The 15,084-nt window shown below is 41.1% G+C and overlaps 1 protein-coding gene across 4 annotated transcripts in view; it reads left to right on the top strand.

Moving 5' to 3' along the window:
• Positions 1-15,084, top strand: part of dgkd (diacylglycerol kinase delta) — a 125,147-nt gene that overhangs the window by 19,356 nt on the left and 90,707 nt on the right. For all 4 annotated transcript variants that reach the window (XM_078563576.1, XM_078563575.1, XM_078563578.1 and 1 more), the window contains 2 exons: positions 8,012-8,122; positions 13,717-13,797. In XM_078563576.1, coding sequence (XP_078419702.1) covers positions 8,012-8,122; positions 13,717-13,797 — 192 coding nt within the window. The remainder of the gene's footprint in view (positions 1-8,011; positions 8,123-13,716; positions 13,798-15,084) is intronic.

The raw sequence follows: 15,084 nt of genomic DNA, 5'->3' as shown, positions 1-15,084 counted from the left end.
CACTCTGGCTCTGCAGCATGCACCTTATGCTGATACAGGGAAAGAAGTCCATTACCCAGTACTAACTTCACCTCGAGCACAACATTTTTTTTGATTTTAAGGAAAACTCAACACTGAAATCTAGTGATAAAAACAGAAAATTCTGGAAATACTCAGCAGGTCAGACAGCATCTGTGGAAAGAGAAACAGAGTTAACATTTCAGGTTGATGTCCTTTCATCTGAACTGGGAAAAGTTAGAGATGTAATAGGTTTTGAGCAAGGGGTGGGTGGGACAAAAACAAAAGGAATGTCTGTGATAGGGTAGAAAATTGTATTTCCAATATTTTCTGCTATTTCAGATTTCCAGCATCCACAGTATTCCGTTTTTCTGCTGAAATCTAGAACTTGTTTAGTCAGATCAGTATGCCAGCACCATCTTCTGTAAATACCGAGTAAAACTTCCTATCATTGACTCTCACAATCGTTGTTGCCTATACAAGCGACCATGAGCTGTTGCATTTACTTTGGGCTCATGACGTGCACATGTACAGAGCAGTTACACTGCGTTTCCTGTGTTACTCAGAACAACATAGATAAGACAGTATGCCAAGAAACCTAATGCTCAATTGCTTCAAGCCATTCAGAGGTTTTCTGCTTACCGATTAGTTTCAGCTACACTTTGCTTCGAATTAAAGATTGAGTAAAGGATACACTGAGAAAGTGGACAGATGGAGTTGGTCTGTTATAAAGAGATTGGAGCTTAACAATCTTTTCCCGTTTTTAAAATTTCCTGTGTTCCTCTCTGTTGGATAGCATGTACAGTTTCAACTTGACATGAATTAAAAGGATGACAGATTAAGATTAGCATTCTGGCATGTCACATCCCCTATTGTCTGTACAGATGGAACCCAGCTGAACACAGGGAAAGCAGAATCCTGTTCTTCTGTATGTCTGCAGCAATCTAGTATTGTTGACAGAATACAGTGCACAAAATTAAAAACTTCTACCCAGTGCCACTGTTGAATCAGACCCAGAAGATTGCTTCCTGAGTCTGCATATGACCAAGTTCCCTGGCTGCCTCCTAACTGCAGCCCAGCAGTATATTCTATTGAAGGACAGTCTCACCACCACTGCTGACAAGGCACTGTGGATTAAATTGTAAAAGGCAAGTGAAGAATATTGAGACTCCTCTTACAGGCAATCATCTTTGTGCTGACCTTGAGTTATGTATTGGGTGGAGTCACCTTGTATTACTCTTGTGGCAGCTCCATTTAAGAATATCGGGATGCACAGATGTTGGCACATTGGAGCTGCATGTATATTTCAATGTTCTTCAAAGTTGATACCATCTTAGCCAGACTAAAACTTTCCCTACATACCAAAAATCCCCTCCTACCATCTAAAAGTCTACATTCCCATCAGCACTCTATATATAGATTAAAACAGCAACCCGCAAAGTTAAGTATTTCACTTAATTTAGAAAACATGGACCTACATCAATAACTCAGCTGCAATAACTTTCTCAATGAATGTAAAAAGGCAGAACTAGTTACTTGCTGAACAGAGAAAGCCCAAGTTCTGTGGGAGGCAGAGTAAACCATTTCAGAACTCCAGTGAGATGCAATGCAGGCATTTCCTAGTGTGTTGTGGACTGAAGGGATGATCTCTGGTGTTGCAAGGCAAGCTGCCAGTTTATAATGATAGGTGTCCGCTTTGGTCTACCTCAGATACAAAGGCAGTCCTCAACCTCCTCCTACAGCCAAAAGTGGGAAACCTGGAGAAAGCTGGTGTTCAAGGCTCAGCTATTTCGTAACCCTCTCAATTAGCATGGCCATACTTAAGACTTCTGACACAAGGAGACTCATTGCCAACAGTCTGTTTAAAGAAATGCTGTCTGTTAGGGCCCCTTACAATTAAGTCTGTGTACCATTAAGGTATTTGGTATTTTTCTTTTTGTTTAGTTCTTTATATGGTCATCTCAAGATGATCTCATTAGGAGCGTGAAACTTGGAATGGGGGAGTGGAATTACAAGCAAGGCTATTTGCTAGAATTGGTGTAACATTCACTTAATAATGTTGCATTATAATAATCTTGTGGTCTATACCTAAAGAGAACTCATTCCAACATGTCCGCATTCTGCTCCCTGTATAACTGACAGGTGTGTATCTACTGTAAAGATCATAGTTAGGTACATAAGTGTTTGCAGTAACATGTAGAATCTTGCTCCAGAATGTAGGAGAGGATCATTCTATTCTGCACTGTAAAACTGTTGAGTAATTTGTAAATCACCAGTAAATCCTGGTAATTTTACTGAAATATAAGGTAATACAGTCTCCACAGTAGCCAATTGGTGAATGCCCTAATATCAGTCCAGCTCTCTCACGTTGTCAAACTCAGTAACTCCTTCTATTCGGTGCTCTGTGTTGCCACTACTGTTTTTCTGAGGATTCCACTTTGTCAAAAGTTACAGTGGATGATCAGGAGAACCATCTGCGGAGATCCTGCCCCAGGATTTTTAAACCATATAATGTTAATCTGCAGAATGGCAGCACAGGAAAATCATTTTTGTTATTGGTGGACAGGTCATTGAAACCAAGTCCACAGTATGTGGCAGCTGTAAATAAGGCAAATATGATGTTGGGATATACAGTGTATTAAATAAAGCACAACTCACAGGATGAGATACTGAGTCTACACAAGGCATTTGGCCATCTGCATCTAGAGCATTGTGTAGTTATGCTCACCATATTGTAGGAAGGGCATGAGGAAGTGAAAAAGGTTCACTAAAGGGCTACTCATTTGATATCTGGTACTTGCCAACTAAACTACAAGGAGGGACTACAGAACTGATAAAAACAAAAAGCTAAAAGCTACTGCGGATGCTAGAAATCCAAAACAAAAACAGAATTACCTGGAAAAACTCAGCAGGGCTGGCAGCATCGGCGGAGAAGAAATCAGTTAACGTTTCGAGCCTTCATGGCCCTTCGGCAGAACTGAAGCATAGTTAGAAGAAGGGAGAAATATAAATTGGTTTAAGGTGGGTGGGGCGGGGGGTGGGGGGGGGAGGGAGAGAGACACATTGAAGGTGTGGTGATTGTGGAGATGAGCAGATAATCAAAAGATGTCACAGACAAAAGGGTCAAAGAGGTGTTGAAGGTGGTGATATTTGACTGAGAAAAGTGCTAATTAAGAATGGAAGACAGAATATTCAAAGTACAGCTCTAGTGGGGGTGGGGTGGAAAGACTAACAAGGTTTTAGTTGAGATTTAAAAATAATGATAATAATAATAATTATTAATTATAATCCATTATTTTTAAATCTAAACTAAAACCTTGTTAGTCTTTCCACCCCACCCCCACTAGAGCTGTACTTTGAATATCCTGTCTTCCATTCTTAATTAGCACTTTTCTCAGTCAAATATCACCACCTTCAACACCTCTTTGACCCTTTTGTCTGTGACATCTTTTGATTATCTGCTCATCTCCACAATCACCACACCCTCAAGGTCTCTCTCTCTCTCCCCACCCCCCACCCCCCCCACCTACCTTAAACCAATTTATATTTCTCCCTTCTTCTAACTATGCTTCAGTTCTGCCGAAGGGCCATGAAGGCTCGAAACGTTAACTGATTTCTTCTCCGCCGATGCTGCCAGCCCTGCTGAGTTTTTCCAGGTAATTCTGTTTTTGTTTTGGACTACAGAACTGAGTTTGTTTACAATAGAGAAGATTCAGAGAGGGTCTTATGGGGGTATTCAAGATCTTTAAAAGTATCAACAAGTTGACTCCTGAGAAACAGCCCAAGAGTGACAACAAGAGGCCTCTCAGGAGGGGAAGAAAGTAGGACTGATCAGATGTAACTATTACACAGGGTGGATGGTAAATATTCGGGATGGTCTGCACAGGCCTGTGATCAAGGCTGGTAGCATTAGTGATGTTAACATGAGGTTGGAATATTACATTTGCTGAGAATATCAATTGAGCCACTAGGCAGGGAACTTTGTCTTCTGTATTTTGGACTACAGAGCCAGTCAAATGAACCGAAAAAGCTCTTTCTAATCCTGTGTTTTACTGAAAAAAAGAGACATTTTTTGTCGAAACTTTTCTCTTTGCGCTCATTAGGACAATTTGCAAGAAAATGCCGATGTCAGGGGAAACATCAAATTTAAACTGCAAAGACAATAAGAACATGTACACACATTGCGCCTGTTCCAGCTAAACAAAGTAAGTGACAGCCATTCGCTGGTTCATTCCCTGGGGCAATGTCTTGACCAATCAGAGTCAAGCAGCCTGGTTTAAATTTCAAACAATGCTTGGCAATTAACTTTCAGTCAACACCAACTAGTGCATTTTCCATGGTAATAGCTCTATAAGTCAGAGTTCACTTGCCAACCAATCAGCACTCTCTTCTTATAGAGTATAAATTTGTTGTTTCCCCTAATATTGTCATTTTCTTGTGAATTGCCCGGATGAGTGCAAGACGAAAAGCTTCGACAAAAGATCTCTTTTTTTTCAGTACTACTCAAGTTCTGTACTCTCAGACAACTATTTGTTCCTATGTTTCTATGAAAAATGTAGCCTTGTCTGTTGATTGGATGTGAAGCAGTAAGAAAGTCAACTCAGTGTCAAAGAAGAATGCTGAGTATGTACCATTTCAGGACAATAGTTCGGTCACAATCAGAATATTATGTTCAGCACCAGGCACCCCTTTGTAGAAAGAACATTAAAGCACTCGGGCTCTTCAGCACAAATTAACTAGGATGATACCAGAGATGGAAAGCTGTAATTCAGGATAAACTTGAGATACTGGCACTGTTTATACTTGCTCACACAAGGCAAAGAAGAGATTTAGTAGAGTTTTTTTAAAATTATGAAAGGTTTTGATAGAGTGAATTGGTCAAGAATATTTCCTCTGGTTGGGGAGTCAGTGACAAAGGGTCAACAATTTAAAATTGTCACAAAGAACATAGAGAGAAGTTGAAGACATTTCCTTTCACATTCCTACTTTGAGCATGCCATTGGAAGTGGTTGAGACAGTGACAATTGCAACTTTTTAAGCAAAACTGGATAAATATTTGAAGCATTTGAAGGTACGGGGTGAGGGAGTGCCAGTGGGTTTAGGAAGTGATGGACTGAATGATGATCTATGCTGTAAAGTTCTGTGCTTCTATCTGGTTCACCTTGAGAAGATTGATAGAGCTGGAGCTGAACAGAAGTGCATTGGTGCTGTGGGAACAAAGCAGGTTGGTTTTTCTAACACAGAGCCAAAATAAATTAAAGTCTGTCCAAATCTTGATGTCAGACAGCACAGACATGGAGCCTTTGGTGGAGGAGAGGAGAATTGGATGTGTGAAAGCTGACCATATGCTTGCACATGATCTCTTCATAGGGATAACATGTAGAATCATAGAATGACCTAGCACGCGAAAAGGCTAGTCAGCCCGTTGTGTAAGTGTCAAATCTTTGATAAAGTTATCCAACTGACCTCAGTCTGCAGTCACCCTGTAAATTTTTTGCCTTCAAGTATTTATCCAATCCCAGTGTGGATGATAAATAAGTGAATCAAGGATAGAACAGTGGGCACGTTGCAGGTGATTGTACGGGCATGGGAAGAGGAATTTTTTGGGGAGATGGAGTGGCTAAATAGGCACAGATAAGAATGTAACCATGAATGAATGGTGTCATGATAATGGCACAAAATGACTGGCCAGGAGCTTTGAAAGTAATAAAGAGAGTAAACAGATGTACAGGATATTGATGACTCAAGGCTGAGAAGTTAATATTTTTTGTAACACATGCATAGATAAAAGATTGTGGGTTTTCTTTTCCTCCCTTGACAGCACTGACTCTCACTGGCTTCCCTGATTGCCAACCACCCTCCAGCATCTCATTCAAGTGACTTCTTAATGTATGAGGTTGGCTATTGAGTACTAGCAGCCTATTCAATGCAGAGGGCATCACAGCTGAACCTGATTCTGTTCCCACCCAAACTCCACACATGCATTTTCCAGCAGGAATCATGAGATAATCAGGATCATAAATCCTGGCTGATTTCTCCCAGCCCAGCCCAAGGACACTGAGGCCAATTATATCAACTGAATCTGTCTTCATCAGTCGAAGTTTTTTTTTAACCTATTGTGCTCTTTATAACCATTAAGAGGATGATAGTAATATGTTGAGAAGCCAATGAATTTTTAAATCGTAGGCTTTGACTGCATTATATATGTATGCTAGAGGATCTATTGTTTTGCAGAATTCTCACAACGTCATGATAACTTACAGCCCAGAGGGAGGCCATGTATGCAGTCCGTTGCACCTGTGTTGTGCTAACTTTTCAACTACAGCTATCTGCTCTAATCCCAATTCTCTACATCTCATTCCTGCCCTTCCATATTCTTTCTTTTCAAACTCTTAACTCAAGTCAATTTTTAATGATGTAATCTATCATTGCTGGGGTTCATTTCTAAAGATTTGGAAATAAAGAGCAGAGAAGTTAATGTTAAACTTTAACATTTGAATCCAATAGGTAATTTGGGACAAAGTTCTTTACCCAAAGTGTGGTTAGAATGTGTAACATGCTATCACATGGAGTAGTTGGTGTGAATAGCATAGATGCATTTAAGGAGAAACACATGAAGGAGAAAAAAATAGAAGAATCTGGAGTCACGACTCAGTGCAATATCAAGCCCCGCTGCTCCCCGAGCCGCAACAAATGTGAAAAAGTTTGATCAACCCACCTAATTGTTTAATTTAGGTTAACAGGATTCGAGCAACAGGTTTGTAAACGTAAATAAATAACTGTTTATTGAACACATTGTCTTTAAGCAGTGGCAAAAGAAAAAATATGAACTGCTAATTTCTATCTCTATAACCTAAACTCTGCCCCTTAAATCCCTATACACACATACATACAAGACATGTGAAAACATGGATTTTAAGGGTGGGATAAAACAGCTCAACAGCACCAATTCTGGCATACAGTATTCGATGGGTTGATTTTGATCGATGCCTCCCAAACTCCTTTCAGCCCTTTGTTGATGACGTGAGATAGTCTTCCAGCACTTTCAGTATTTAGTTCACTGGTTGAGTATTTGCCTTTCAACATCTCTACTGGTGATTTTCCCCTTTCCCTCTTGACAGGGGTTTTCAGAGAGAGGGCAAGTTATGGAGACATGAGGAGAAAAAGCCAGCTAGCTATTATTGTAGAATTATTGGAATCTGACACACATAGGAGCAAGAAGTTTTAGGTCTTTTATTCTTTTCAGGCTAGGAGCTATTCTGCTGCATTGCTCTCACACAAACCCTGGTCACTTGGTCAGGATTAAATTAAAACATTGTTGCCAGGCTGCTCCCCATTAGACCAGACTCCTCCTCAGCACCACCCTGTCTTTCATGGCACACTCTGTTCCAGGACAGCAATATTGTATATATCCCTCACACTGTTCCAGTGGACATATCCTTCAAACTACAGCCATTGTAATTTTAATCCACAGTCTAATAGAAATAAAAAGATATATTCTTTAGAACAGTCCAACAAAAATAAAAAGATATGTTCTTTGCAATGCTGACAGGGCTACATGAGGAAGGGTAGAAGGAGGTTCATGTGGAGCGTAAATGCAGACTTTAACCTCTGTGCTTTAGACACTATATGATTACAATTGAATTGCAGGAAAATTCTCCCCCTTGTAATGCACAAATTAAATTTATATGGCATCATTAATGTTGTAAATACATCTCAAACTGATTCATACCAGTTTTTACTAGATAAAATTTGTCATTCAGCCACATAAGGAGATACGGTGACCAAAAACTTGGTCTAGGAGAGGTAGGTTTTGCACTATGTTCTATTCGGTAGTGAATCTAGCTTGCATATTTTTGCTTTCTAAATGGTGATTGGAGGAGTGGTTGGGGGTATTACTCAATATTCCAGCTCTCTGTCCTGTATTTCTATGTCTAAAAGGTGGGCATTGCATCTATGTTCCAGTTCCATCTTGTGTGCCTTCATTTCTAAATGAAGTTTTCATTTCCTACAGGCTATAATAAAAGAAGGTCTTCTGATGAAACAGACAAGTTCATTTCAGCGCTGGAAGAAAAGATATTTCAAGCTCCGAGGACGGACACTGTATTATGCAAAGAATGCAAAGGTGATTTTTAAAAAATATGCAGTGAATCAACTACAGTTAGAAACAGAAACTGTTTACCTGTTTGAGCATTCAACATTGTGGTTGGCAAGATGGTGTGGTGTGATAACCAAAAATGTTTTTTCAGACTATCTGTCTTTTATTCTGTAATTCAGTCTTGTCAGCTCAGCCAATGTGACCGCATGACTCGTATATCGTAATTCAGCAATAGACCGTTGAAAGCTTGGGTTATTTTTCTGTTTTCTAGCCTCATTGATTATAACTAAACTCTACACTCACTTGGCCTTTTGCATTCCACTGGTCTTTTCACAGCTCAAGACCTAGATACACAGGAGTGCACAGGATGGGAAAAGGCTGTTGCAGTCCATTCAGCCATCCCAGTGTCTAAGAAATATATCTGATGATAGCTGTCATACTGCTCTATCAAATTTTTCTCCAGGTACTTACCCATCAATGTAAAAAAATTATTCTTAACAGGCTGACGGTGCTGGCAAATAAATAAGCTTCCAAGCCTAAATGTTATGCACCCAGGATATTGATAAAGGCTAGAGAGGAAGTAATGAACAGGGATAAACATTCATTTTTCATTAGACATTAGAGCTGTGCCCAAAAGATTAGAAGGTGGCAGATGTGGCATTCTGTTAAAAAGGTGGAATGAGGAAGAGATATGCCAGGCGACTATCAATTAGTTATTTTCATGTTGGTAATAGGAAGATGACTAGAGACCATAATTAGAGATAATATAACTAAATACATTATACGGTATGGGCTGACCTGCGATGGTCAACATAGAATTGTGACAGGTAGTTCATGTTTGACTAAGTTGATTGAATTTTTTGAAAGCATAATCTGCTGAGTTCTGCAGGTACAACAGCCAGAACTTGGATTTAAATAGATCCTATAATGAAGAAAACCAGCCTAAGGCACTTGGCACATGTGGTCTCAAAAAAAAATGCTGGAGGAATTAACATAATCTTGGTCAGAGGTGGGCTTTAAAGAGTGTCTTAAAGGAAGAGAGGAGCTGGAAAGGCAGAGGGCATGGAAAGGGAGATCGAGGGTGTGCTGTCTTGACAGTTGAAAGTATGGCCATCAGTGGTGAGGTGAAGGAGAGGATGCACAAGAAGTTAGAGTCAGAGGAATGGGGAGAGGCCATGCCTTGAAGGTATTTAAATACAGGGATGAGCAATTTTAAATTTGAGGAATTGAGGGGCAGGGAGCCAGTGTGGGACTTGCTGTAGGATAGGATGTGTGCAACAGAGTTTTGGATTTGCTGAAGTGTACAGAGGTATTGATTGGGAGAGCATTGAAATAATAGAGTTTGGAAAAATAGTCAAGTTTGGAGGTGACAAAGTCTGGATAAGGATTTTAGTGGCAGTTAGGCTGAGATAGGCCTTATGAGGGTGATGTTATGCAAATGAAAGTAGGCAGTCTCTGTGATGGAAAGAAAATTAATTTGTAAACTTAGCTCGGGGCTGAATAGGTCGCAAACAGTCTACTTCAGCTTGAGACAATGTCTGAGAAAAGGGATAGAATCGGTGGCAAACATGCGGGGCATGTAACAGGGGAGTCAAAGATTATAGCTTTGGTCTTCCCACTGTTTAAGTGAATAAAATTGTGTTTCATCAAAGACTGGATTTTGGGCAATCAGACTGACGACAAAGAGCAATGGATGGGTCAAGAAAGGTGGTGGAGATGTTGAGCTGGGTGTCACAGCATAACAATCCCAGTCATCTAAAATGGTTGTTAATTATCATTAAAACTGTAAGAAAATGTTTCATCAGGGTTTTTTTTCTGTTGGAAAACACACAAGCCATGTTTGGAAGGAGACTTTACGGAATCATACATCATACCTATCAACGGAAAAAGCATTTTGGATAGAGACCCTTTATCAGAACATAAATCTGTCTTTCCTCTTTGAGTTGCAGTCTGATCTGTGTATTCCAGCGTTCACAGCTTTTCTTTTTATCTCTAGTTTAATGGAGGAACTATTTAATCTGAGAAAAAAGGATTAATTTATAGGATATCTGCGTCACAGTTATGGCTCAGTAGGTAGCAGACCTGTCTCTGAGTCAGAGGTTTATAGGTCCAAGTCCCACTCCAGAAATTGCCCACAAAAATATAGGATAACACTTCAGTGTAGTACTGAGGGAGTGCTGCATGGCCGGAGGTGCAGTCTTTTGTACCTATCAGCTGATGTCCCAGACTCGTCCATCATCATCCCTGAGTGGTCCTGTCCCACTGGAGCCGCACAGTGGCATACAGTTGGGAGCGAGTTGCCCTGGGAGTCCTCAACATTGACTCTAGACTCCATAAAGCATCATGGCATCAGGTCAAATATAGGCAAGGAAAGTTCCTGCTGATTAACACTTACTGCGCACCCTCAGCTGATGAATCAGTGCTCCTCCAAGTTGAACACTACTTGGAAGAAGCACTGAGGGTAGGAAGGGCCCAGAATGTACTAGTGATGGTGGAACTTCAATGTCCATCACCAAGAGTGGCTTGGTAGCACCACAACTGACTGAGTGCAGAAGGACTTATTTGCCAGACTGGGCCTGCTGCTGGTGGTGAATGAACCAACAAAAGGGAAAAACTTACTTGGCCTTCACTCACCAATCGATCTGATGCAGTTGCATCAGCCCATGGCAGTATTGGTAAGAGTGACCGCTGCATAGTCCTTGTGGAGACAAAATCCCAACTTCACACTGAGGATACACTCCAACATGTAGTGTGGCACTATCAAATGGGATAGATTCAGAATAGGTCTGGCAGCTCAAAACTGGGCATCCATGGAACAATGTGAGTCATAAGCAGCAGCAGTTGAATTGTATTAAACCACAGTCTGTAACCTCATGGTTCAACATATCTTTCACTCTACCATTGCCATCAAGTCAGGGGATCAACCTGGTTCAATGAGGAGTGCAGGAGAGCATTCCAAGAGCAGCATCAGACATACCTAAGAATGAAGTGCCAACATGATGAAGCTACGAAACCAGATTATGTGCATGCTAAACAGCAGAAGCAGCATGTAATAGAGCTAAGTGATCTCATAACCAACAGATTGGATCAAAGCACTGCAGTCCTGCCACATCCAGTCATGTGCGGTGGTGGAAAATTTAATAACTAACCAGAGAAGACTTCACAAGACCAAGACAACATTCAGGATTGGGCTGATAACTGAGAAGTAACATTTGTGCCATGCAAATGCCAGGCAATGGCCATCTCCAACAACAGAGAATCTAACCATCCCCCTTTATATCCAACCATTATCTTTGCTAAATCCCCCCCATCAATATCCTGGGGGGAGTTACCATTGACCAAACACTTAACTGGACCAGCCATATAAACACTGTGGCTACAAGAGCAGATCAGAGATTAGGAATTCTGTGACGAGTAACTCACCACCTGACTCCCCAAATCCCGTTCACCATCTTTTCACCAAAAGTCAGGAGTGTGATGGAATTATCTCCACTTGCCTGGATGAGTGCAGCTCCAACAACATTTAAGAAGTTCAACACCATCTAGAACAAAGCAGCCTATCAACCACCTTCAACATTCACTCTCTCCATCAACAAGGCGTAGTGGCAAGAGTATGTGCCATCTATAAGATGCATTGCAGCGACTTACCAAGCTCCATCAGCAGCACCTTCCAAACCTGTGACCTCTACCATCAAGAAGGACAAGAGGAGCGGACACATAGGAGTTGGGCTACCTGCAAGTTCCCCTGCAAGCCGCACACCTTTCTGACTTGGAACTATGTCTGTGCCTTCACTGTCGCTGTGTAAAAATTCCAGAACTGCCTTCCAACAGCACTGTGGGCATAGCTACACCATAGAGTCTGGAGTGATTTGAGAAGGCAGCTCATCACCACCTTCTCAAAGGCAATTAGTGATTGGCAACAAATGCTGGCCCTGCCAGCCTGTTTACATTTCATGAAAGAATAAAAGTAATAGGTGTTATCACCCAAACTCCTGAGAGATCTGTACTGCCCTTGTGACAAAACACCCTGGAGTTCTCATCCAAACAGAACAACCCTGATTCTGAGCCTCCCTCTTTAACATGGGTGTGCTCAAGAATTTGTAACAGGTATTTTGAGCCAGTTTATTTAAGCAATATTAATGGTATGTACAGGTCTCAAGTAAATATGTCATTTGGCCAAATCAGATCTCGTCAAATTCCATGAATTCAGATAAGGCTCCACCCACATAGTTAGCCTCACCCATAAAAACCTGGCATGCAAGTTCTCAAGACAACCTGCTGTTGTTTTTGGTGCATCATCAATTCAGCTTATTTTTTTGTCTTGGGGAAATGTTGATGGAGTTGTTGAGAAGATGAAGATTTGTTTTATTTTATCTGTCATGGCCACATTTCTTGCAGTTCATGCTTCCTCTTTGTCCCCTTATGTTCTGCTTTAATTGTCTTCACCTTGGCCCATTTGGTTGGCATTTTGTTGTTGTACTACTATACTTTGAGTTCACCAATAAGTGTGCACCATAATCTGATTTTATGAAAATGTGTTGCAAATAGGTTTGCTTGAAGGGATGGAGCAGCTGACAACATTGTGGGGATTACGGCTTCAAAGTAAATGAGCTCACTCTATTGGCATTGTGCTTTTGTCGCTTCCCAACCAAATATGGTGCAATGTGCAGTATTTTTGAAACCTCCAATATAAAAGTATTTATAGCACTTACCAATGCATTCTTATTGGTGTTTTGAGTGGATTAAAATAACTCAACTTTTTAGAATCCCTTTTAACACATCAGCTCTGAGCCACTGGTGTTGAGTCTGTTGTCCATACTGTTGGAATATGCAGTCATGAGAATTGCATAAGGCTGACATTTACTGGAAAATTCCCTTCTGACTGTTTAATGCCATCTACAAATTCACACGGTATAAATTTAGCTTTCCAGCTCCCAGGGCCAAAGGCCTCAGTCACTTGGCAGCTATCTAAAAACAAACAAGAATGTGGTGTACTCAAGCAGGAAGTGCTTGAGAGGAAGAGTGCTCCAGCTCAAACCCTCTTATCCTCATACCCAGCCTAGAGAAATGTAGAATAGACCTCCTTATTATGATACCTGACAGGGGTCAATCATCATTTATCATGATAACCCTTTTATTATTATATCCAGTGCAGCAGAATTCTCCTTCCTCCCAGTGAGACTGTCTACAAGGTGACGTAGCATGTATCCTCTTCCGCTTGGAACTTTCCATGGGGACATAACCCCACCCACTACCCCCAGCCTTTATAACATGGGCATTGGGTTGCACCCTTCCTTTGGTCTCCCTTTAATACATTAATGGGATAATAATGCCCCACTACTCTCTCTAAAAGGGTTGATGTCTTACCCTGTCCCCCCCACCATTGACCTCTCCATAAGATATATGTGGAGTTGTACTCCTCCATTAATCTCTCAATAAAAGAGCTGTTGGATAGCAACCCCCATTTATCTCCCAACTGGAAGTGTGGGGTCATCCTTCCTCATTGTAATGGTATGGGGGCTGATATTTCAGCTCATTAACTTTGATCACCCGTACTGGCTCAGTTTCTCACATATAACAGTACAATTTCAATGACTGTCTTGTACGTTTTTTTCTTATAGTCCATCATATTTGATGAAGTGGATTTAACAGATGCCAGTGTCGCAGAATCCAGCACGAAAAATGTTAACAACAGTTTTACGGTGAGTAGCTCTGACATGAATCATAGTTAGCAGGAATTTGGCTCCACCCAATAATGTTACTGAGAATGGATTGTTGTTAATAATGAGCATAGGTAGCATAGATGTTTGATTATTTATCGGACAGTTAGTTAAATAGTTATACCAATGGCAGTAGCTATATTTTGTTTTAAATGTATTCATCACATTGGCTGATTATGTTCCATGCTGAAGAGGGAACTTGTATTTATATAGCACCTATCAGATCCCAGGTATCTCAGAATACTTCACGGCCAATAAATATCTTTTGAAGTGCAGACACTGTTGTAATGTAGGCTGAGGTGGGTTTATTTTGCACACAGTAAGGTGCTACAAATAAAGAGATAGGTAAATTATCAGATAACCTGTTTTAATTATGTTGGTTGAAGCATGAACATTGGCAAGAACTGCAGCTGATTTGGCCTAAGTTATTCAGTTAGAAATTTATTTTAAATCCTTTCCTATTGCAGAGGTTGGGTTTAAGATGCCGGGGTGCAGGATAGAGGTGCTACAAATGTTGGCTGTAATGAGCTAGGATGTAGGGATAGAGGAGTTACGGAGGTTGGATGTAGTGAGTTGTGATGTCTGGGTAGAGGGGTTACAGAGTTTGAGTGTAATGAATTGAGATGTGGGGATAGAGGGTTACAGAGCTTGGGTTTAATGAGCTGGGATGGAGGGGTTACAGAGGTTAGGTGTAGTGAGCCAGGTTGTAAGGGTAGAGAGGTTACAGAGGTTGGATGTAGGGGTAGAGGGGTTACAGAGGTTGGCTGCAGTGAGTTGGGATGTGGAGGTAGAGGGGTTACAGAGGTTGGCTGCAGTGAGTTGGGATGTGGGGGTAGAGGGGTTACAGAGGTTAGATGTAGTGAGTTGGGATTTGGGGATAGAGGGGTTACAGAGGTTGGATGTAGTAAGTTCGGATGTGGGGGTAGAGGGGTTACAGAGGTTGGGTGTAGTGAGTTGGGATGTAGGGGTAGAAGGGTTACAGAGGTTGGGTGCAATGAGCTGGGATGTAGGGGTAGAGGGGTTACTGAGGTTGACAATAGTGAGTTGGGATATCGAGGTAAAGGGGGTTACAGAGGTCAGGGGTAGAAAGCTGGGATGTAGGGTCGAAGAATTACAGAGGTACAGTGGAATGAGGTCCTGGATGAATTTGGGGATTTTGAATCTGATGCATTGATTTACTTGAAACCACGGAATAGATTTGTATGAGAGTATTTGAAAAGTGGAAATTTTGAACCAATTGGAATTTGTTCTGGTTGGGAGACTGATAAA

The sequence above is a fragment of the Cetorhinus maximus genome, chromosome 19, assembly GCF_964194155.1.
Source record: "Cetorhinus maximus chromosome 19, sCetMax3.hap1.1, whole genome shotgun sequence".
Taxonomy (NCBI): domain Eukaryota; kingdom Metazoa; phylum Chordata; class Chondrichthyes; order Lamniformes; family Cetorhinidae; genus Cetorhinus; species Cetorhinus maximus.
This window is presented reverse-complemented; position numbering and strand designations above follow the sequence as displayed.